Source organism: Oryzias latipes, chromosome 2 (assembly GCF_053564925.1).
Source record: "Oryzias latipes strain Hd-rR chromosome 2, Olatipes_Hd-rR_3.1".
NCBI lineage: Eukaryota > Metazoa > Chordata > Actinopteri > Beloniformes > Adrianichthyidae > Oryzias > Oryzias latipes.
In genome coordinates this window covers 8,108,742-8,133,327 of record NC_136238.1, presented here as the reverse complement: position 1 = coordinate 8,133,327, position 24,586 = coordinate 8,108,742, and the positions used below count along the sequence as shown (strand labels likewise).

At 42.9% G+C, this 24,586-nt stretch overlaps 1 protein-coding gene across 7 annotated transcripts in view; it reads left to right on the top strand.

The window, feature by feature from the left end:
* Positions 1 to 24,586, top strand: part of LOC101172314 (interleukin-1 receptor accessory protein-like 1) — a 466,015-nt gene that overhangs the window by 199,321 nt on the left and 242,108 nt on the right. Inside the window, exon 1 of one of the 7 annotated variants that reach the window (XM_078931995.1) lies at positions 2,289 to 2,654. The exons of the other annotated variants lie outside the window; for them this stretch is intronic. Within the exon in view, the coding sequence (XP_078788121.1) occupies positions 2,600 to 2,654 (55 nt within the window). The 5' untranslated portion in view covers positions 2,289 to 2,599. Of the gene's footprint in view, positions 1 to 2,288; positions 2,655 to 24,586 lie in introns of those variants that run through there. 7 annotated transcript variants of the gene reach the window in all.

Genomic DNA, 24,586 nt, shown 5'->3' with positions numbered 1-24,586 from the left:
CACTTTATACACTTCTCTCAGAAGGACATCAATCTTTTCATACTTTCCTCTCTTGTTTAAAATTGTAAAGTTCCAAAGATCTGATCGCGATCAGAGATTTATGTAAGTTTGGCAAAATGAACGCATTCTGTACTGGAGACACGAAACAGAGGAGATTGGTTGACAATCAAGATGCAGAGCACAATGCAAAAAAGGGGTGAAACTGCGAGGCTACAAAAAGCGAGAGACCACTGAATGCCATTTACATAACCATTAGGGGCCTGATTTGGCTGTATAAAAGATCTGGACTGAGTGAACGTGACATCATCCATAGAACATGGTTTATTTTTTGGCTCCAACCAAATAAAGTCAATCCAGTCACCATTTTTTTTTTCCATGATATGGACCGCACCATGTTGGAGCCAGATGTGATTAGTAAGCAGTTATAGAAACGAGTCATTGTCTCTATGGCAACCAGTCAAGTCAGGCGTGAGCTTGTTGGAAGTCCACACCCCTACCACTTAAAATTGGCCAACACAAAATCGGTCAAATGTCTAGAACGTTGGATGCTGGACCACCTACTCGTACTCTGATTGGCCGATTTAAAACTTCAAACACTTGAACTACAGAGAAAAAAATGAGGATTATTAAGAATACATAAAAAACGGTTACAGAGCACGACTGACCATTAGAATAAGTAATAGCTGTTTATTTCTCTATTGAAGTCAGAGGGTTCTACATGTTTGGAACCTAAGGGGTCCCTAAGTCCAGTTCTAATATGCAGTCAATGATCGGGAGTGAGTCCTCCAAACACCAGCTTCACATTGACATTAAACATACTTAAACTTCAGTTCCAATATTTTAATTCACATCTGTGGTTTCACTAAACCACAAATACTTCAGGAGGTGAGTTTTGATGAGCTTTTTATTACTAAAATGAATGTAGAATACTTGAGTTCCCTTGTTTGAACAACGGATAACCCTGCAAGTGCTGCCCATTTATCCACGGTGGAGGTTCAGTTGGAGCTGCATTTCCTCCTGTTTGTGCATTGCAGCATTTCTATGCAGTTTTTGTGCAGCGCTGGTTATAGAAGATTTACACAACACTCCAAAAAACAACCTTTAATTCAAATCTTAATTAGATTCTGATTTATTCTGAAAATTGTGGTAAACCTTAGCTGGAACACATTTTAAGCCATGAGAAATTGTATTTTTTTTAATGTTTGGAGAGGAATTTTAGGCACTTAAACGTAGCAAAGGGTTAAAAATACAAATTTTATTTTTTCAGTTTCATTTGTTGCAGGCATGATGAACGCATGATGAACGGACGGCGTCGATTTCTGCTCACAGGCCCCCAGTGCTTCCCACATAGTTAAGTAATGACTAATGCGTCTGCATGACATTATGGAAGAGTGTTTTAAACGGCGAGAAAGAAAGAGGGAGAAGAGAGAAGAAGGCGCTCTGGTCGATTAATAATTCATGCTCTGCAGATGATCTGTGAATCGCAGTGGTAAACAGCTTTTTATGGCTTTTAAATCAGCTGCGAAGCGTCGCTCCCCAAAACCACCGAGGACGCCGCTGCCGCGGTTGCAGCTACTATCCGACTTGTGGCGTTGGTGTCCTTAATACTCGAGACCTTTCAGACACTTTACCCAGAATGCCTTTCATATTTGTTGACGGGGGGAGGGGATATTAAGTGGTGCACATTTGGGGCCCTTCCCTGCCTCTCCGGTTTGACGATTGATGATGTGAAAAAGGGCCTTGGCATGACAGGCATCAATTTAGCGCTAATTGTATTGTTTTCCACCAGGAAGCCTCCATCTGAGAAGTAATATCTGGAAGAAATGGGTTTGCACTAAGCAACATAGCACACATTATGTAGATGGAGTGGGAGAGAGATGGAGGAAGGAATCGTGCAGAATTTCCTTTTTTTCCCCTCTGATTTCCTTGGCTAGCTTGTCTTTTTGGGTTGAGAAGATTTAGCTTCTCGGTGCCAAAATGGCTCTGAAGGCAGTTTTGTACTTTTATTATTGCACTATTTTCTTTGCCTCCCCCCACTTTTTAAGTTATTTTTAATTTGTGGTTGCAGCTTTCACCAACCAAATTTTCTCCTCCCCCCCTCTTCTTCTCCCCATAAAAAGAACATGCAAAGTGTGAATTTTTTATCATGTTATATAAGGAGCCCCAGCACCCCCAGAGACCCATGTCCTGGTTCTGGTGCGTTCAAAACAAGCACAGAAGAAAAGAGGAAAAGTTGGAGGGGAGGGGGTACCAGTGGAGATGGGGGGGGGGGGGGGGATAAAAGAAAGGGAGGATCGCAGAAGGGCAGAGCGGAAGGAAAAGGAAGACGACACGTCGGAGAAGCGGGAGAGGACGGCGGATTAAATGAAAGCAGGAGACTTCATGCAGCAGAGGAGCCTGTGGGGGGAGATCTTCCCAAAAACAGGCGCAGCGCTCGGCGCTCTGATCTCACGGTTGTGTTGTGATGCCAGACAAGAATACTCCAGGGTGACAACCGGGGCCACCAGAGAAAGGGCTCCTCTGTGACTGATATGCAAATCGGCGCACGACTGGGGCAAACGGAGAGAGGAGTGATGGAAGAGGAGTCAGAAGACGGGAGATGGAAGCAACAGCGACACTAGAAGTGAACGCGGCGTGGTCCTGCTCCATCGGTGGTAACGGCAAACTTCAATGACTGATGGAGCTTTTGAGCCTTGGAGCTTCAGTGTTGGGTGAAAGTAAAGCGCTCCCAGTGTCCTTTTAATAATGATTATGGCATTTTTAGCCAAAATTAAACCTCGTGTATCATTTTCCAGGATATAGTTTCTGCAGAGCGGCAGGAGTTCATCAGAAATTCACGTCTGAGTTGTGGGCGGGACTGAAAAGTCACCTCGTCCTCCTCCCCTTACTTATTGCTTACCTATTGCGCAAACCTTGTGAATTTTGATTTTGCACACTTTGGATTATTGGAGAAAGAGGGAGGAGAAGGACATTTGGTTGATGATCTTGTAAATCTTGCTGTAGGTTTTTTCTTTCACAGTTCGGTTCTGATACATAAAAGACTTAGAAATTCCATCTGGTTACAAACCACAATTACTCATTTCTCCTCCATGATCCAGTTGGCTCATCCGTGCCCCTATTCTAGGCTGTTGATTCTGCTTCCGGCTCGTCACGCGCCCCCAGCCGTCCCCCAACTTCATCTGGATGAAGCCCATCTGCCTGACTATTTAAGCATGTAGTTGTAGAGTTAGATGAGTTAATTCTCTCTAAGAGTTCTGGTACATCGCCTTTCCATCCCGGGGAAGGATCCCTCCTTCATGTGAACATCCCTGAATGTCTTTTTTTTTGTTTTTTTTCCCAGATTCCGTTTTTCCTTACCGTGAAGGAGGGTCTGAGGGCAGGGATGCCCAGTTTAGTCTGTTTAGTTAGTTCAGCTCAGTATTTTCCTATTTAATTCTATATTTTCATGATCCTTATGATATTATATTTACCTTACAATTGCCGCTATGAAGCCCATTGAGACGACTGTTGTTGTCATTTTTGGCTACATAAATAAAATTGAATTGAATTGAAAGGTTAATTTTCAAACAGTTGGCACTTCCAGTATCTGTAAGTCACTATCAAATCAGAGTACGTAATTGGTCAAAGTTCAACCTGGTTTAACTTTAATTGCAGGTTCGATGGCCGCGCGTTTTGTATGTTGAACCTGAAAACGGTCATAGAAACTTGCATTTCAGTGACTGAACACTAGAGGTTTTCAATGGGAAACTTACACACGACTCAACTTTTGTCAAAAGGCCGAACATTAGCTTAAAGCGAATTCTGACCCAGTTGGATCACGCGGCCTGTGTGCTAACAATGTGAAATGTGTGAAATCCGCTTAATACTTTTACGTTAAATCCCAGTTTTTTTCTTTTTCTTTTTTTAACTTGTCCTGTCCAACAGCTGGGCAAATAGATGAGAGCTAAAGGCCTCTTGTGTTGGACATATTTTACTTTAAAAACAGGGGTTATGAATCTTCTGACACACAAGAGGTATGTCTGAATAAACCCCTTTTGTAATCGAGGCCAAACTTTATTCATGTTAATTGTATTTGAAAATCTTTTGTGTTAGATCGGACGGAAAAGGAAAGAATGGAAGAAGAGAGAGGGATGTTGGAGAGGAGGGGATAGGAGGGTGATTATAGGGGGGGGGGGGGGGGGCATGAAGCAGCATAAAGCAACAAGTTGCTGGATGGTTATACTCATTGCAGTGAGGTTCAGATGTAATACAAGTCTATAATGTTATAAACATACCTATACTGCCAAAAATGTTAACATGTCAACATGTACACAATACAAATAATGTTCACATATGCATACCTATACATTCAAACCAACTAGTGTGAAATATTTCATTCGATCTAGCAAAATATTAGTCCAAAGGTGAGCTAACACCTCAAGTGAGTGTTTGTTTTTCAAAAATGGATGATGGAATGTAAAAAGGAGGGAGTGCCCAGTCATCCCCACACCAAGACCCCCGCAGCAGCTAGAACCCCCCCAACACCTGCACGAAAGCAGATAGGGAAAAATCGTCCCCAGGGCGATCACATCCGTCACCCAGGCCAGGGCCAGCAGGACCGCCATGGGGGCCCCCAAAGCCAGAGAGCAGGGGTCCATAGGGGACAGAGAGTGCAGGCTCCAGCCCAACCAGGAGAGCAGCCCCCCGCCGCGCCGGGAGGGTCCATGCGGGTCCCGCCCCAGCAGAGCGCCCACAGCCCCAGACGAGCACCCCACCACCACCCAGGAGTTATGGATATCCCCCCACCCCAACCCCAGGTACGAGCCGGGACCCACCAAGGGAGACCCGCCCTGCGCTCCAGGCAGCCACCCACCCGGCCCACGGTTGGTCCAGAAGGAGCAAGGCCAGCCGTCCCCGCCCAGGAGGAGGACACTCAGGGGATGAGGGGGTCCACAAGAAGAAACATGGCCCGACCAGGCTCGGCCACAGTTGGAAATTTGGCGAGGCCCAGCGCTCAGGGGCAAGGACCAGAACCCACCCCACAGGGACACGGACACCCCTCAGGCTCAGACGTGATGTGATCCCCGCTCTTTGTCTTGCCAGAGAGTTTAGGGATCCCTCTCCTTGCGTAGAGAGAGGGCCGCCAGGCCCAGGAAGCCAGCACCCAAGGGACACGGCTGCCGTTGCCAAGGGCCCAGTACCCCCCTACCAGGGATGGGGTAGGGGACAGATGGTCCGAGGTCCCACCTTCCTTGTGAAATGTGTGTTTGTTTGTGAGGGTGTGTGTGTGAATATATGTGTGTTTGTGTTGGAGTGTATATTTTGAGGGGTAAAGAGTGTGTGTACTAAGGGGGTGCAGGTAGAATTGGCAGGTAGGGGAATGACGGCCCTTTTTCTGATTCTTGATGATCTAAAATTCACTAAATGATTCAGAATCATTTATGAATCATAATTGATGCATCATATAATCGATTTCTCTCCTCTTCATATGTGGCGATGCTCTTAAACGTTAATTAGAAATAGAAAACTTTTTCCGTATGTCGGAGTAGATGTTAGCCATTTAATTAAGGTGGAATAACTAAATTAACTTGAATATTTGCTTATGATTATGGTTTAAAGACTTGAGACGTGTCAGAGCAGCTGTAGCTTGTCTATTGGTTTAAATGGAGCCAACTGTGGCACTCCCTTAAGCGAGCAGCGGAAAGACAAGGAAAAAAAAGACTCAAATGTCTAACGGAGAAGACCGTGAAATCCTTTAGTCGCACAGTATGCATGAATTTCTCCTCTGTTGCTGAATTTGCTAATGGTTAGTTGAACTATTTCGAGATAAAACTAATGCTTTAGATTCTTCAGGAGGGTTTTCCAACCCCTGGTTGTGCTAACAGATACCAAGCCACTCGCGTTTGTTGCAGCTGGTCTGCTAAATTGGGGGTTTGCAGGTTCTGACTCTCCATCAGATACTCGGCAGGAAAACTAACGGGGTGGGCCGGCCCCGCTTTAAGGGATGTAGCATCAGGAAACATGTCGAACTAAACAAACAGGCTGCACTTTGGAGTCCATGTATATGACAGATTGAAACTTTTTGATTTATGACCTCCTATGGAAGCCTAATGGGAAACAGATTGTCTATTTTAATGGGATAAATAGGTATTTTAAAAGTATTGATAGGGATGGTTACCGTCTTGATTTTATCCAATACTCATACTGGACTGGTACTTCTGGTGCTTTAAAAGTCATTTTAAAAAACACCCCAGGTTTTTCCAAAATCATTTCGGTGTGACCGAGCAGTGTGACGGGGTGAAGGGGAGGGCGCTTCAATGGTCCTAAGATGCCTTTATTTCATTCTTTCTGACAGTCTGCACTGCAATGCTGCATCATTCCATTCGGAAGTAAACATGTATTTCACTGCTCATCGCCACGACGACGGTCTTTTTAGAGTGTTGTACACGTCACTTTAATCCATCAGGTGATTGTGCTTAAGCTTTTTTTTGACTGAAGCTCCGCCCACCCTCACCCATGCTTATATGAGCCTGCCCACAGCCGCCGAAAGAGTGGAACGATTAGCTAGAAATGTACTGCAAAACGGAATCAAATACACGTCCGAAAAACAAAGTACCAAAATCTGCGTTTTTATACCAAAGCACATAGGTCTAGCAGTAACAACGGGGCGCTGAGTTCCAGTCCACATCCTTTGGTAGCAGGGGTTCTTGTAGTGTTAAAATAAAACAGACCTTCACCAATCCAGCAGGTTGAAACCACAGAAATGCATACAAACTGCCACCTACAGGCATCTGAACGGTGAAAATAGACTGAATTGCTCAGACATGACTAGCCTTGACTGGGCTCAACTCAACGTTTCGTCGAAAAATTGGCATTCCGCAAGATGATGGAAATTGTCTCTCCCCTTCTAAAAGCAGCCTCCAGTGGTCAATTAGGGAACTGCATACCTGACTGTTGGCTTTAAATTCAGAATGTGTTTTTTTTTTTTCTTTTTTCTTGAATGTAGTAAAGTTTCTCAGCAGAATCGGCCTCATCATGGTGGTTCAGTGGCCACAGGTGTCTCTGTGATTGCACTGGGCAAGTCTCAGGAATGAGTGTGAATGAGTGGATTTTAAAGACGCAGCTGTTAAAGTTGCAGCGCCCCCACGTTTGACGATACCCGTCATGTTGGCTTTTCTTTTTTCTTTTTAAGGAGGAACATAAGGTTTTTGTGAAAAACACTCCCCTCCAGTGTCCATAGAGAAAAATAATGAGCCTAACATCAGCTGAAACCACCAAATCAACATCTGAGCATTTTGTTCTGTCCTTTTGTCACATTACCTAGATATTTCAACACCTTTGCAGCTACAGTTCACATCTCTGATTATTTTTTTTTTCATTGCTTCTTTTGGGGCTTGAAGTCATCTAGTGTTTTCTTCTGGGGTTAAACTGTTTCACCGTATAGTCAGCACTGTTTACACTTCTACAAATCTTTTGTCTTTTTAGAAACAACAAAACATTTTTACATCAACTTTGTCTTTGTGCAGACTTTTTTTTTTCTTCTTTGGCTTCCTGAGCTGGAAATCTTGTTTTACTTCTTAAAAACACGACGAGCTGCGGCGCCGGTCGCCGCGAGGAAAGCTCTGAAAATAATTTGATTATTATCGCTCCATGTCAAAACATGCGAGAAATAATGAGAGGACTTGGTACCTTGGCAAAAGGCTCATATTAAGGGGCTGTTTATTTTATTATTTGCCCGCTAACGTTATCATGATCATTATGTCCGTGCCGCCTGCATGATCCTTACATGATTGGCCTGTTCCAGCTAATGAAGCTCGCTCCCAAACCTGTCACCCTGCCAAAGCAGAGCCTCCACTTGATTGCTTCTGGTCCAAGTAATTTATTTATTTTCATTAACAGAAACATTAGATGTCTTTTCTTACCGGATATGGCAAATCCGTTAATGAACATGCCAGTTAAAAGAAGATGAAAGCAGCAGTTAATTATCTCCTTGAACATCCTGCAGGACAGATTCATTCCAATAAAAAAAAAAAAAAAAAAAAAGAAGTCATTACCACCGGCTCGACTCGTCAGCGTGTTGATCTGAGAAGCTGTTTGCAGGGTTCACAGGATCCAGAATCAAATGAAAATGTGCTTCAGGATCTCATTAGTTAGCACTGTTTTTTCCTTTTTTTTTTTTTTTTGTTCTTTTGCAAACTGCATTTCAAGTTGAGCAAGATTACGATCTTGTTTGGTGAAAAAGCAGGAAGCAAGGATTTCTGTTTAGACGCCCGCTGCAGTGTGGAGCGCCAACAAATGAGTCCCTGCAGTGTGAAAGTAGACACGAAAAGGTCAAGTGAGCACAGGCGTCCACGCTCTGATTAAATGCCCCCTTTTTTCTGTTCAGTTAAAGATGGCGTCCCCATCGGGTCAAAATACCAGGGATGAGGGATTTGACCTTCATGTTTGGACGCTTGACCCAACCGAAATGCGTCCGATCAAACTTTTTGTGACTAGACAAAAACAGTCACACCACTACGACCAGCAGCAACTTTCATCTTTTTAAACTAGTAAGGCTGTAGTGTTGGTGTGTGCAGCCTTCATTAGTAGATCATCAAGTGTAGCTGTAGCTGGTCCATACTGTCTGTTATCACTGATGTCAGATGAATTTGTGTGGAATTCAAGATGGCTGCCGCTCGTCCAGACGGAGTTTCATGCACTCCAGACAACTGTAACCAAGGACATTGCCAACTTAGGGAAACCGTTCAAAAGCTTAGACTGGAAGTCAGAGAGAAATCAATTCTGATAGAGAAAATTCTTTCAGTATCGACATCCCAGTCTAAGTACATCCAGCAGCTACAGCACTCCATTAACACCAACCGCTCCCTTTCTCAAACCCTTCCGTGGTTTGGAGAAACTCCCGCTGAAGCCCATTCCACCACTACGGACAGCAACATAATTCAAATATGTGGCCGTAAAAACAACGGGTGGGAACGGATGGACGGGGCTCCGAGCACCACCAACACCAGCTCTGCAGTGGAGGCCAGGAGTCGACAGGACCTCCATGAAGACCAGGCCGATGCCGGGCCCAGGGCTCCAGCCCTCTGCTCTACGCCCAAACAGTCGTGGGCTGAGGTGACACGTCGCGGCCGGAGGATCTGTGGACCCGAACCCGACACAGCCAGTTCGGGGAACCTAGCGCTGACCAACCGCTTTGCCCCGCTGGCTGAAGACCTCACCGCGGCGTCAGCGACCCGAGCGGGCTCACCGGGACCGACATCGGGCAGAACGCCTACCGTGGCATCCGGCTCTGCTGCTGGTCCCAGCCAGGCGACGACTCCCGCTACCACCTCTACGGATCCAACGGCGTCTGCTACTTCGGTGCCCGCTTTGCTGGAGCCTGGCCGGCTCGCCCTTCTTCCTGGAGCCGCGGCACTGGCCCAGCCGCCCGGATCCTCTGCTGTTCCGCTGGTCCCCGCCACGAGAAGGAAACGCCGCCGTCTGCTGAAAGAGGCGGTGGCCCGACGCTCAGGCGAGCTTCCCCGGGGCTCGCGCGCCGCAGCCTGCATCTCACCAGCTTCAGGGGATCCACTCTCCACAGAAAAACCAGGTCTTCACGCTGGAGTACCGTCTGCCCGGAAACATCAATATGGAGCTCCCATTTCTCCACCTGAGCACGCTGGAGCGGAGGCCACTGCTCTTCACCCCGCTGCTGTCGCGGGGAGACCCGCTGGAAGACCCGGACCTGTGCAGCAGCCCGTGCTCATCGTGGGAGACTCCGTTGTCCGGCATGTCCGGGTCAGAAGGTGCCACACACACTCACTCTCTGGAGCTGTCGTCAATGAGATTAAAAACTCTGCCCACCAACTCTCTGTGAAACACCCCTCTGCGGAGACTTTTATCATACATGCAGGCACCAACAACCTGAAACTGCAGCAATCAGAGACTCTGAAAATGGACTTCATCCACCTGATTCACACCATCCAACAGTTAAACATAAACTGCATCATATCTGGACCACTGCCTGCACCCCGTTATGGAGACATCATGTTCTCACGCGTCCGTCAGCTTCACATTTGGTTAAAAACATACTGTCATTCCATAAGCATTCCATACGTTGATAACTTCACAACTTTTTACAATAGACCATACCTCTTTAAATCAGATGGTTTACACCCTTAACAATAGTGGTTCCCGTCTTCTCAGCATGAACATTGATTTCACCCTCCGTTCTTTCAAAACCATATCCAGCTGACGGTTGAACAAGGACATCCACACCCCTGACTCATCATTCTCTGCCATACAGCATCACATACCAGTCCGCATCACCAATAGACATTCAAATCATTTGCATTCATATCCACGTGCCTCGCATGTTACATGTCTCCGACCAATTCACACATCAGTCACAAAACCCATGACATGCACACATCAGATTGTACCCACAACCATGAAGATGGCTCTTTTAAATGTCAGATCACTTTTAAATAAGTCTTTTATCATTAATGATCTGATTTTAGACCATGATTTAACCAGTTTGTTTTTAACTGAAACCTGGCTTGGCTCTGATGCACCAGCTATTCTCACTGAGGCTTCTCCACCTAATTTTAACTTCTTATTTTCAATCAGGGGAGGAAAGAAAGGTGGAGGTACAGCATCGATTGCTCACAAAAGAATTTTATCTGAAAATATTTTACTTGGTAAATATTGTTCATTCGAGCATCATGCTTTTGTCTTTGGAGACCCTCCTGTTTTAACTGTCACAGTATACAGACCACCAACCCCTCCTTCCTGTTTTATCGAAGAATTTTCAGAACTTTTATCATCTCTTCATATTAGGTACAATAGGATTTTAATTACTGGTGATTTTAATTTGCATGTTGACAATTATGATGATATCTATGCCTGCGAGTTTTTAAACATTCTAAACAGCATGGATTTTCAGCAGCATGTCACACAGCCGACTCACAACAGAGGACACACCCTGGACCTTGTCATTACCTATGGTCTGTCCACTGGGGTGTCCTCTGTTGTTGACATAGCCACCTCAGACCATTACTGTGTGTTTTTTACTGTCACCAGTGAAATCCAGCAGGAAGCCTCAGTGATGACTGTGAGGAAACGGTATTTAACTCCTGAAGTGGCTGCAAGTTTTATTGATGTTTTTAAGCAAACTCCTGCTCAGATTTTACCTGCACCCTGTGATTTTATTGTTGATCATTTTAATAACAGACTTCAGTCTTCCATAGATGCAGTGGCTCCATTCAAAACGAAAACATTAAAAGCCACTCCTAAAATGCCATGGAAGACTGACGACATTAAGGGTCTGAAGCAGAACTGCAGGAGAGCAGAGAGAAGATACAGGAAGACGAAATTAATAATTCACAAAGACATTTTTAAAGAACAACTCAAAATCTACAATAACTCAGTTAAACGGGCCAGAACCTCCTATTTTTCAAAAATCATTTCAGAAAATAAAAACAACCCCAAATTTCTTTTTAAAACCATTGATATTTTAATAAACAAAGACTTCAACAAGTCCTCCATGCCATCGTCTAATGCTGCATGTGAGGACTTCGCAGACCACTTCATGGGTAAAATCAATGCTATAAGATCAAACATTTCATCTATGCAAAACACTGATCTTAACAGACCACCAACATTGTTTTTACCAGAAGAAACACTGGGGAGTTTTGTCCTGGTTGATGCAGAGATGCTTGGTCGAGTTGTATCCCAAGTAAACACTACAACCTGCCTTTTAGATCCCATTCCCACTTCACTTTTTAAAACATTTTATGGATTCTTTGAGTCAGAGCTTTTAAATATAGTAAATTGCTCTCTTCAGACGGGGGTCTTCCCCTCTGCCTGTAAGACGGCGGTGGTGAGGCCCCTTCTGAAGAAGAGTCAATTAGATCCAAAAAATCTGGACAACTATAGACCCGTATCCAACTTACCATTTTTAAGTAAAATAATAGAAAAAAGTGTCGCTACTCAACTGCATGAGTTTTTAAATGCCCAAAAAATTTTAGAAAAATATCAGTCTGGTTTTAGGAAAAGCCACAGCACAGAGACGGCTCTTTTAAAGATCGTTAATGATCTAAGATTAAACTACGACTCACAGAAACTTTCTGTTCTGGTGCTGCTGGATCTTAGTGCCGCTTTTGATACAGTAGATCACCAGATTTTATTAGACAGACTTAGTAGTCTAGTGGGCCTTTCTGGAAATGTTCTTAAGTGGTTTTACTCTTACCTGACAGATCGACACTTTTATGTAAGTATGGATATGTGCTCTTCAGGAATCCACGAAATAAGTTGTGGGGTTCCCCAGGGGTCGATTTTAGGGCCAATACTGTTTAATTTATATATGTTGCCTCTTGGGGGGTTCATCAGGAGACACGGCGTTGACTTTCACAGCTATGCTGATGATACACAGCTTTACATCGCCGTGTCTCCTGATGACCTTGAACCTGTCAACACTCTTTTAAACTGCATTTTAGATATAAAGCTGTGGATGGCAGAAAACTTCTTACAGCTAAACCAGGACAAAACTGAAGTTTTAATCATCGGTTCTGAAGACAAGAGAGAGATGATTTGACCACATCTTCATAATTTTAAACCTTCTCCATGTGTGAGAAACCTGGGCGTACTTTTTGACTCTGAGCTAAATTTTATCCCACACATTAAAAATGTCGTTAAGACAGGATTTTATCATCTTAAAAACATTGCCAGAGTCCGCCCGTTCCTCTCTCTTGCCAGCACAGAGGTACTAATGCATGCTTTTATTTTCAGTCGTTTAGATTACTGTAATGCCCTGCTCTCTGGTTTACCCAAAAAGTCTCTTTCAAACTTACAACTTCTACAGAACTCAGCGGCACGAGTTCTGACGAGAACCAGAGGGCGGGAACACATTACACCGGTTTTAAAATCGCTGCATTGGCTCCCTGTGCGTTTCAGGATTGATTTTAAGATTCTTTTAATGGTTTATAAATGTTTTTATGGTCTTGGGCCTTCTTATTTAAATGATATTCTTTTAAAATATGAGCCCTCGCGGACCTTGAGGTCCTCCGGTGCTGGCCTCTTAGTTGTTCCTAAAGTGAGGACCAAAACTTATGGTGAGGCTTCGTTCTGCCATTATGGTCCTCGCCTGTGGAACGGCCTTCCGGAGAACCTCAGGGCCGCAGAGACAGTAGAGGTTTTTAAGAAGAGGCTCAAGACCCACCTTTTTAATTTAGCTTTTAGTTGATTTTAACTGCTAATTTATTCTATTAGTTTTAGTATAGGCTATTTTATTTATGTATTTATTTTAATTTTATGCATCTTATTTTCAATTTTATGTTTTTTTTTTTTTTTTATGTTTTATGTTTTTAATTTTAGCATCTTATGATTTTAGCCCCAGTGTTTCTTGAGGGGATCTTTTCCTCCAGGGATTGCCGGCTTGGTCAGCGGTTGTTGCTGCAGTTGTTGCCCTTGCTGGGGCGGCTGGGGTCTAATTTTACAGCTTTTGGCTGTGAAGGGGACCCTGGTGTTGTCCCGGTCTGGGTGGGCACTGTGGCGATGTTCCGGTGGCCGGGCTGGCTCCTGGTATGAAAGGATTCCCAGATACTGTTTCCTCACAGCAGAGCTAAGCCATACTTACTTACTTATTTATTTATTTATTTATTTATTTATTTATTTATTTATTTATTTATTTATTTATTTATTTATTTATTTATTTATTTATTTATTTATTCTTTTACAGTTACATAGTCATATTTCATTGTACGTGGGAGCCATGGGTCATGTGGTTTAATGGAGGGGAGTGGGAAGGGTGAAGGGTGGGTTGGGGTTTTTATTGTAATGTTGTGTGTTTACTGTTTTTAGTGTTAAAGCGCTTCGAGCTGCACAAAGTGCATGAGAAGCGCTATTTTATAAATAAAGTTTGATTTGATTTGATTTGATTAATGGCGTGGAGAGACTATCAAAGGCAGCAGAGCACCAAAAAAACATCTGAAGAAGCTTCTGACAGCATGGAGGGCTTTCAGCTGTCTGGATGCGTGTGTATTTTTTATCACCACTCCAAAACAACGGCACGTTCTTTTTCAAGCAGCTCTCCTTTGTGAGGCGTGTTGTTCTAACCTGCCTTCCCCAATGAGCCGCCACGGCGAGGACTAATGCAGCACAGTGCGCTAAAGTTGCCCATTAATGCCGCGGCATTTTTAATAGAGGTGATGAAAGGGGCTTAGAGGTTGCCACAGGCTCCACTTCAATCCGTGGCCAAAGAAAGCGGTCCACGTCATTACTTATTGTCATTCCCACCCACTCTGCTGGAAGGGGAGGGACGGGGGGGTAAGCGAGGTAAGAAACTCTGTCTTGTTACATCATTGGATCAAATGGGCCCCTCTCAATGGATGAAGTCGTCCTGCCGTTCTTGATAACTAGGATGGAAATGAAATTTAAATTTAAAAAATGTTTTTTTGTGTGTGTGGTGCTTTTCGAGTTTCAAACTGGATCCAGAGAGGGGGAGGCGACAGGATAGTTAACTGATAGGCTGGGAGGGGAGGGGGGGGGGGGGGGGGGGGGGGGATGCCCTCGGTAATTGTCGGTCGTTCTGTTTAGTCATGGTCCTGGTAATCTCAGCTGACATTGGCCGCCGCCTGTGTTTCTGTGCATTAATATGCAGAGTCAGAAGCTCGTCTTTACCGCCCCCCCCCCCCCCCCCCCCCTCCAATGAAAATTGTGTTTTTGGTGTTTTTAACTTGTTTTTGTGGCATTTTCCAGATGATGGAAGACACATTTAAAGAAAATTGCCCTTAAAACTGCATAACACTGTTGAGTGTTTTTTTTTTAAATTCAAATTATTGTGAATTTTTGTGAGCAGAAAAAAAAATGCAGTTGGAAACATACGTGGTTTCATGAAAAGTACAGTGGTCAGGCCACAAGCGCCACAAGTTAAATGTTTGCATTGCAGGTAGGCACACATCCAGGAAATACCACCTACTCTGTATGACATATAGCTACGTTCACACCGCCATCTGCGACGCACGTTCAAGTGACCACTTCCAATGACAAGTCTATGCAAACGCGCTTAAATGTACTTTTTTTTTTTCAGTTTATGTGCTGAGCAAGTTTTTACAACTGTTTTTAGGCTGTAAGTACAAAACGCATTGAACGTACACTGGAAGTTAAACCGGGTTGAACTTTGACCAATCAGGGACTCTGATTTGGTAGTGACATATGAATGGGGTCCCAAAAGTGCCAATTGTTGGGAAATTGATCATGGAGGAGATATTGATTAATAATTGCGGTTTGTGCCCCGCCGGAATTCTGTGACACAGAGATTTGCACCTGTTCGACATTTCGCAGCAAGCCTCCTCCAACTGTAAGTGGCGGACATGCGCTAGTAAAAACAAGTGAAAGAAACCCCTCGCTGCTTGTCCAGTGTGAACAGTGTGGGCTCAGCAGGTGTTCCAGAACCCGTCATCAGCGCGTTCTTGAACATGCGTTGTGTTCGGAGTCTAATGGACTCCACAGGCCTCTGAAAACCTAAATGCTTGGTCATCTAAAGCCATGTCCTTCATTATCTTCTCTGTGATTCCGTTTGCTTTGGCACTACCCTTTGCTAACTTTTTTCTCTTTTCAAATGCGTCAGGCATGAACGAAGTGCTGTTAGCTGTCCTGCTTAGTTTCTGCAACACTCTTTTTCTGACCCATGGTGTGGTCATGGTGTTCTGGGTTTTAAATGGCATAATAACACAGAGGCGCTTCAAAAACACTTTCCCTCTGCCAACATTTTAAAGAAGGTGAAACCTCATTGATGCACGTTGATTTGCCAAACCTTTGATCGATTAAGTTTGGGTGCCGAATATCCGGTGCATCCGTACATCACAGTATTGACGTGTTTGCACAGCCAGCTGATTCTGAAGCAGGAAAAAAGCTTTTCTTTGCGTCAGAATTTGTTGGAATTCATTGCGTAAAGGGTTCAAAGATAATGTGTTACTTTTCAGTCCCCAGCAACAGCTCTGCTGTGAATGGTTTACAGTTCTTTAGACATAAAAATCAGCCGATAACTGCAGAGCATTTAAGTCTGAAGGGAATTTCAGTTCAAAAACTCCCGAGATGATTGTTTTAAGTCCGACGTTTGGCTTTGTGAGTGCACCCGTGCATCCACTTGTTTGAGAGCGCAGAGAATTGGTGCCAAATGAAGAGATTTGTCTCTCTGACAAACATTTCAGCACATTCTGTTCTGACTGTCAAAATTTAATATCAATTGCCTTTCTTCTGTCTCTTTAACCATTCAAGAGGAGGAAAATGCAGTTCTGCTGCTTCGTCTGTTGGAATTTTCCATAGCCTCTTTGTCACCCAAAGACTTAAAACCTTTGAGACATTTGATATATTTGGGCACAAACTTGTGTTGTTTTTTTTTTCTTCTGCTGCAAAATTAACGCTTATATTAAACGTTGACCTATAGAAAAGGTTGATGTAGTGTTCAGCACTGCCGTATCCCATATTCGCGATATAAAAGCTATACATCGGTGGCACATGCATGAAAAGTCCGTTAGATGTTCATGGAACGGTTGTGGAAAGCCACATCATTGTGTATAAACTACATAAAATACACAAACTACATAAATCTTAATCGACAAAAATTTTGAAACCAAATTCACTTAAAAACCCATCGGCACTTTCGACGGACAACTGCCCACATCGACGAATGACGAACGCAAGAAACACTTGTGAATTACATGCATCACACAAGACTGAAATGTCATACGTGGAAAACCTGGAAAATGGGAAAAATTACATTCAAGAGGAAAACAAACTTGGTAGTAACCTTTAATGTGTATCAAGAAAACTTCTTTTTCTGTACCTTGAATCTCTGTTTTTGTGAAGTTATCAGTTGTAATAATTCTCTTGGTTATTGGATTTTATGTAGGAGGACATGGAGGTAAAAACACAGCTTTTATTATTTGGGAAACAGAAGATTTTTGTTTGTACTTTTTTTATAGTTCAAAGAAGTTATTTTTTGCATAATTTAAGGACTTGCTAACTTAGCATTATTGCACCTTTGACTGATGACTTTTTAAACATGAAACATATTTCTTTGTGTTTGGGAGTGAGCTCAAAGCCACAGAAGTACAAACGTTGCATCTCCTTCCTGTCCAGAAGGTTTTGTTTTGGCGTCTTGGCTAACCCTCCAAAGACGACCACCGTCGTAAATGTTGCATGCGGCTTGTTGGGAAAGGTTGTTCCGCGGTTGCTGACGCTTGCTGCAGTGCTGCACTCCCATCCTTGAAGAGCAGATGAACCTGAATATTCGGAGGACGTTTTGTTTTGGGAGCTGGTGACACCCCGAAAGGCCTGACTGCCCACAAGCTCCCGTTCAGCGACTGCAGGAGAACAATTCCTGAATGAGAAAGTCAGCTGAGGAAAACTGCATTATTTATTGCTCTCCATTCTTCCACTGCAAAGGCTTAGCTTTGATTTTGCTATGCAGAACGAGTGCTTCTAATTGGCACTTGCACATTAGATTATTTTTTCCCTTTTTGTGATGCTTTTTTTTTTTCCTGCAGAAGACGCCATACACTCAAACTAATCGTAATTATTTCCTCCCCTGAAGTAAGAATCAACCTTTTATGTGAACCTTTTTAGCGCCATTCTGCTTTAGCTCCCTGGTTTGCCCTCGGATGTTCAGCTTTTTAAAGTAGTCAATCCTGATTTAATTAATTTTCTATATGCAAATGTGCGCTCATAGTGCCAGGATCCCCATTTTCATTTTCTTGCCTTTTTTTTTCCTCTGTGGAAGGTGGATTTATTATAAATTCCATCTACATTAAGCTTCTAATTTGCTTATGCTCTATACCTTTCTTTTTATTGGTTATGCATGTCTGGATGCACAAATTCTCTGTTCTGGGAGCGTTGGTGCATCTGGAGGGAGAGGACGGGCTGATTGTCATTCTGGGCCTGTGATTGGAACACAACAGGACTCTGCTGGTTGTCAAACATTTATATTAAGATAAGAAAAATGTATTGTTTTCTTTTGAAAACGACTGAAAAATCACCATAAAATCTTTTGTAGGTCAAGTGTAATCTGAGATAAACAAGTTACAAAGACGAAACCCAGCAAAACACGGCTTGAGGGATTTATATACTGTATTTGTTGCACAATCTCTGGAGTATAAGTTGCAGACGCCATTTTGCATAATATGGTCCGATAAAAATGATATACAAGTCAAAATTTTGGGAGAAATGTATTTAGCAAGATACAAGACCATGAATATGCGCGCTTCACCAACTTGACTGTATTTAACTTCATCAACATAGAAGGAATTGAACACGTGTTTAGTATGTTAGTGCAACATATTAGCACAAGATAAACAATTACTCAGATATATCTATAGCTTTAAAAACATGCTAACAAGTCAACCAAACTCTTTAATCTCTTTAAATCACTAAATATGCTGAATTTGTCATCGTCTGTGTCGCTTTTAAAAAAATCTGCCAAGACTGCTCTTCTTCTGGGTTCCTGTCAGTAGCAAATACTGATACGCACACCTACAGTGCCCTCTAGCGGCTGTTAGTGGGAAAATAACGGAAACATGAATCTAATTATTACATATAAGTCGCTCCTGAGTACAAATTCAAAAGAGAGACTCATGTTTCAAAAATGCGGGGACACATAACACTCATATTAAACCAGAAATGTTTGTTTAAAACACTTGCATACTTATACTAGGGTTATAATGTCTAACATGGATTTGATTCAGTAGTAATGTAGCCTGAAGTATGAAGGGTACTTTAATAAGAATTTGCTCCGCCCACCACAACAACAATCTGAAAATGGCAATCAGGCGGCGCAAATTCTGAATTCAACCAGTGCACCCATTGTGTGTTTTTTTTTACAAATGTTTAAATTGGGTATGAATTGACTTTTTAAACGTTTACTGACCAAAGATGACCCTCTAAATAACAGACGCTCTTTGACGTACCGTAACTCTTTGACAGGAATCACCTGATTTTGGTGCATATTGGCTTTGCACATTAATAATGCAAAGTGTAGCATTCCGATGCAACACCGTCTTCTCCACGACAGAATCAGCTGATTTACGTTGATTTCGTAAGCACTGCACTAATGGAAAGTGTTGCACATCTGCCCAAGACTGTTTTCTTCTTTGTTTGGGTCTATTATCACACATTTTTCAGCAGACTCCTGGCTAGCCTTCCCATTTTAAGAAGCAGATTTGTAATGGAGCCCAAACAAATAATATATCTCCCCTGCTTTTCTGATCTGAAAAAATAAACTGCATCCACCGCTGCCTGGCATAAATATCATTTGGAAGCTAGAAAAGACTACCATCGCCACACTCTTCTGGTATGTTGATAACTCTAAAGAGTCGAGGCCTTTTGCTTTCCGAGGATCACAGCTAATTTTTTCTTTTTATTGCCTTGCAAGGGATTTGTACCCTCAACACTTGTCAGTTGTGCTGCTCAACCCAGTGAGCTCCAGGCACCCCCACTAAATTAAATATCATTGCTCTTGTCATGGTTACAGTAATTCTCCTCACCTTCATGGTTTGTGAGACGGTGCACTTTTTATAAATCCCATGAAAACAGAGTGCATGGCAGAGCAAAGCAGCAACACCTACTCCAGAGCAGATTTAGGAACCAGACGACGTCCCTAAACAGCTGTCACCACCGCTCCATTGTCACGGGGAGTAAGTGCGGTGCATCATATCATCCAGTTGGTAATTGAATTGCAGTGGGAGCTAAGTTGGTAATCAGTGTACAGCAGGTAGTTTTCGTTCCAGTGTTTGACAGTAATGTCCTCTAATGGGAAGCTCTGGCTCTACTCTTGTTCCAGGCCACTACGTTTTCCCGGATTGATAAACAGGCACACACAAACACACACTCACCTGTGTATTTGTGTGTTGTTCACCGAAAGTGAGGTTTTGCGTGTGCAAATGAAACCTGTCTGTATTTGGCAAAGATTGTTAAGTAAACCCATGTAAAGCTGCGAGTTCCCACCAGTGCTGCTGAATTTCTTGTATTCAACCTTGAACACATACCTATCTCCAAAATGACTCACCGTCTGCGACTGATGAATTATTGGCGAAGGCCCCAAGTGATTTGCAGCATGGGCGCCCTTCTCTGTGAGGCTTTTTGGGGACCTCACTGTCCTTGCTGGTGTGAAGCTCCAATCATTTCCTCTCTCTCTGAACTGCAGGGACGCCCTCCCACTCTTGTATTCAAGAGCTGAATGGTTTCGAAGCTGAAAAAAGACTGACATGGTTGTTTGCTGGTATTTAGTAGAATAGGAAAAAAAACTAGAGGCAAAAGAAAAAAAAGTTGACATACGAGATCTGACACCAGCCAGCGTCATGACAATGCACGCTAGTTTGCGTCGTTGCATATTCTTGCCGTCTTATCATGTCACAGACGGCTGATGGACGCGGACGCTGATGTGACGAGGCTCTCTGTCCATCTGGGCGCGCTCTATTTTCACCCAACGCTCATTTTGCGGGGCCATCGGAGCAAAACGCCCAAATGGTATGTCAGTGTCTGTAGTGGACCGGCAAGGTCTGAGTCACAGGCTTCCAGCGCCCACGCTGCCATGATACAGCAGCGGATAACAGACCGGCAGTGGAGGCAGTGTGGATTGTGTGGCCAATACTTCATGTGTGTGTTCTCTCGCACGTTTTGTACCTGTGTGGGTGGCTGAGAACATTTTTTTGGGGGGCAAAAAAAAAAGAAAAATCCACACTGGTCCGGAGCGTGCAGCCGTGTCTGCAATGCAGCACTTGAGCATTTTCTTATTTTGAGTAGTCGATGTTGTTTATGTTGTGTGTCTCGACGCCTCCTGAGGCTGTTTGTTAGATGAGAGGATTACTGGCGCCGCGGGGAACAGAAGGATGATTCTCTGATGATATAGTGCTGTCTCAGGAGGAGAAACCCTCGCCATAATAGGATCACTTTAACTTCTGCCTCCCGTGAAATGTTCCCATTAAATAGGCACAAAATGGCATTTAGGCTATAGATACAAGTCACTGTTTATAGTTCAACTACTCCTGAGAATCTGAGTGTCCTACAGGAGACCTAATCACCTCTGAAGACATCTCACTCTACAATCTGCAATTTTTACCAAAACGGATCATTTATAGACTTCTTTCAATGATTTTGCTGCAAGAATTTTTCTTTATTGATTCATAACCATAAATCTTAAACAGTAAATTATTAGTCCATCCTAGGCCTGCACGATATGAGGAAAACTTGCGATATGCGATATTAGAGATTAATATTGCGATAACGGTATAATTTGCGGTATATAAACAAATAACAAAATAACGAAAAACATCATTCCCATTTCATTGCAACAGTTTAAAAATTATACTCCAAATGACCCTCGTCGACATAGGAGACAAACATCTAACATAATAGGCCTCCATCCAATTGGTCAACAACTTGAAGGCGTCCATCCGATTGGTCAGATCCATAAAGAGATTTATTTGATTCGTTAAATGCCTCAAGCTGCCATAAGATTGTTTGAACACATTTAAGGCTTACAATTTATTGCGATGTTCGCCGTATTTTGCGATATGCATATTGCAGAGCTGGATATTGCGATAACGATAAATTTGCGGTATATTGTGCAGGCCTAGTCCATCCATTTTCTTAACCCGCTACATCCCCTTTTTGGGGTCACGTGGTTTCCGTATGGCTACTCTTTGACGAAGGTTGGGTACATCCTGGACATGTCGCCAGTCTGACACAGGCCATAAATTATGAGTAATACATGGAAAATAGTAGTAGTCACTAGCTAATCAACTCCCTAAATCTTTTTTTTTTACCAGGAAGGTCCAGCAGACTCACTTTGATTAAACAGGAAATGACAAAAAAAACTACAAATCTTCATTTACTTCAAGGCCATGTCACACAGACACTACATATAATTTGCGTATATTGCATGGATGAAAACTGATCAAATGAGAATATACATGGGAAAGGGGGTTGTGGGTGGGTCCGGTGAATGAACCACGTTAAAACCACGGAGGAAGTACGAATAAACCACGCAAAGAACACGCCAATCAATGTGGAACATGAACCGTGCTGATTATTGCGCTGTTTATATGCAATTCACTAGTGATTTGTGGGTCAGTTACGTCATTTTAACGTGATATGTGCGGCGTGTACACGATATAAAAGTTATGCATCACCGGTACATGTGTGAAAAATTAAAACAAATCATTTAGACCAGGGTTGTCCTGCCTTATCTGCTGCTAATTACCTGGATCAGGTGTGGTAACCCTTGTGCTAACCTAGGCTCTTTGCTTCTCTTATTCAGTCTTATTTTAACACCACCCCACCCCAAGAACAAGAGTGTGTCTCCTTAGACATTGACGAAAGGCTCCACCACCTTTGATACATTTGGAAAGGGGGATGATTTCAGGTGATAACTTCCTGTCTCCAGCAAAGCAGGTGGGGGAATGTGTGTAATTTTTCCCACAGTCATCCATGGATATCTAAAGTACTTAAGTGAAAGTAATGTAATCATCAAATATCACTAAGAAAAACATAAAATGAAAACACTAGTAACAGTAAAAAGAAACAAAAACGATAAAAGTAACAGTTTAAACATTTTGTTGTCCTAAAATCAAGCAGCCAAAAAGTAAAAATGTCTAAATGTTAGCGCTTTTGATTGACAACAGAATTAAAAAAAAGCACCTCCGTGTTTGTTTTATGTGGGACCAACATGTGTGTCACTAACATGTGGAATAAGTTAAAATTGCAGTCGTGTATGATTCTGTGTGGAATAAAGTCGTAAAGTAAAAAGGTTATTACTATTGTTTTTCACTAATGAAATAATCTTGATTACTTTTTTTGAGTGTTAATTTGACTTGATTTAATAAACTGTATAAAGAACCCCCCCCCCCCCCCCCCTATCCTGGAGAGGTCAGAGTAGGAAGCTTGTGTCCCGCCCAGCTTACACGTCATAAATAAAGCTCTTTTTCATCTTTCCCTCTGCATCTGATTCACAGCAATTTGAATAAAAAAATACTCTAATTCTATGTTTTATATAGTTGTCTTTATACATGTCGTCCATCATCAGAAAAACTGCCACAAGAACATGTTAAAAACACCATTTGTTGTCTGAAAAGCACTTTTATATTCCCCGGTGTCTCTACATCGTTCCTTTGTGTCACCATGTGGTCTAAAAAACTCTCACTGTTGCAGCTTCTTTGATTTCCATCACAACAGTATCATAGAACTTCCTGGTTTGTCAGAAATTCCTTTCAGCACCTGCAGGTCATTGTGGCTGCTGGGTGCAGGGTAAAGGTCGTCTGTGTTAGTGCACACGCCTGCATGCATCCCGGCGCGTTTTGGCCCGACTGTTTTACCGGCTGATGGCCTGATGGAGGCACTTCAATCATGCAGGTAAACTCCCCCCGCACGCCGGCAGCCAAGAGGTTACCTTTCCCACACATCAGAGCTATTTTCCTCCTAATTGAGACCCGCTCTGCTGCGACAGCGTTTTCACGAGCCGGAAAATGGCAGGTCAAGATTTGGGGACATCTTTCTCCCCGAAGCCCCCCTCCCTCCGGCAGAAGTAGCTGTGAAGTTGATAAGTTCTTTGAGGGAAACTGGAGCTTATCCAGCGAGGACAACAGGCGTTTCTGAGGGTACGGGGACGTCGCCACACAGATTCTCCAGTGTTTTTTTTAATCAGCCTGGGCCTCATGTATGCATGAAGCTCTGATTGAATCACACTGAGGGCTTTGGTGGGAGAAACGTGGCGGTCAGGCATCTTATGAGGGGACAGACACTTTGAGGGAGTCTGCGGTGGCGCGACTCCATCTGCATCTGAACCTGTTTTATGAGCCCGACATCTCATAGAGAGGGAGCGCCTGCTCCGCCTTAACCGTGACATACACAGTTTACGTCTTATTTTTAACTCTTTAAAATGTAAAGCAGTGCTAATTCAGGGAACTGCCCTTTAAATGGTCAGTTTTGAATCAGTATTTTTACTCCTATTCTTAACCGTCCAAATATAAATATCCATATTTCCAGTTTGACGCCAAAGAAGCAACAAAAAATAAATGAAACAGCTTGGCTTCTAATTAATGACGTTTTTAACTTAACATAAAATGTCTTCATAGAGATCATCTCCAGAAGATTTTCTATGAAGTGAATTTGGGCAGATGGTCTCCAACTTGTGATCACGTTTTAAAATTAAAACAAGTGGAAATTTTCTCAGTTTAAACATTTCAACTATTTTTCTATTGACAGAACATAAATGTTAATGTGGCCCCAATCCAAGTCATTTGAATATCTGCTGATACCGAGTCCCAATCCAATACTTTTATGAAACATTAAAAATAAACTGATTTAATAAAGTCTATTTTTACCAATCATATTTTAACATTTAACACTAAAACTGTTGTAAAGCAGCTGCAACAGTTGTGCATCTATCAACTAGACAACATATTTGACTGGGAAAATAGGTGATTATTTGTCATGTGAGACAGTTTGACTTTAGCTTTAGTATCTTTAGAACTATTGAACATTTTTCATCAGATAAATACGATTGCGTTTTTTAGTTTCAGTTGTTTTTGAGAGATTTCCTTTTTCTATCACTCTGTCTCTTCAGTTTGAATCT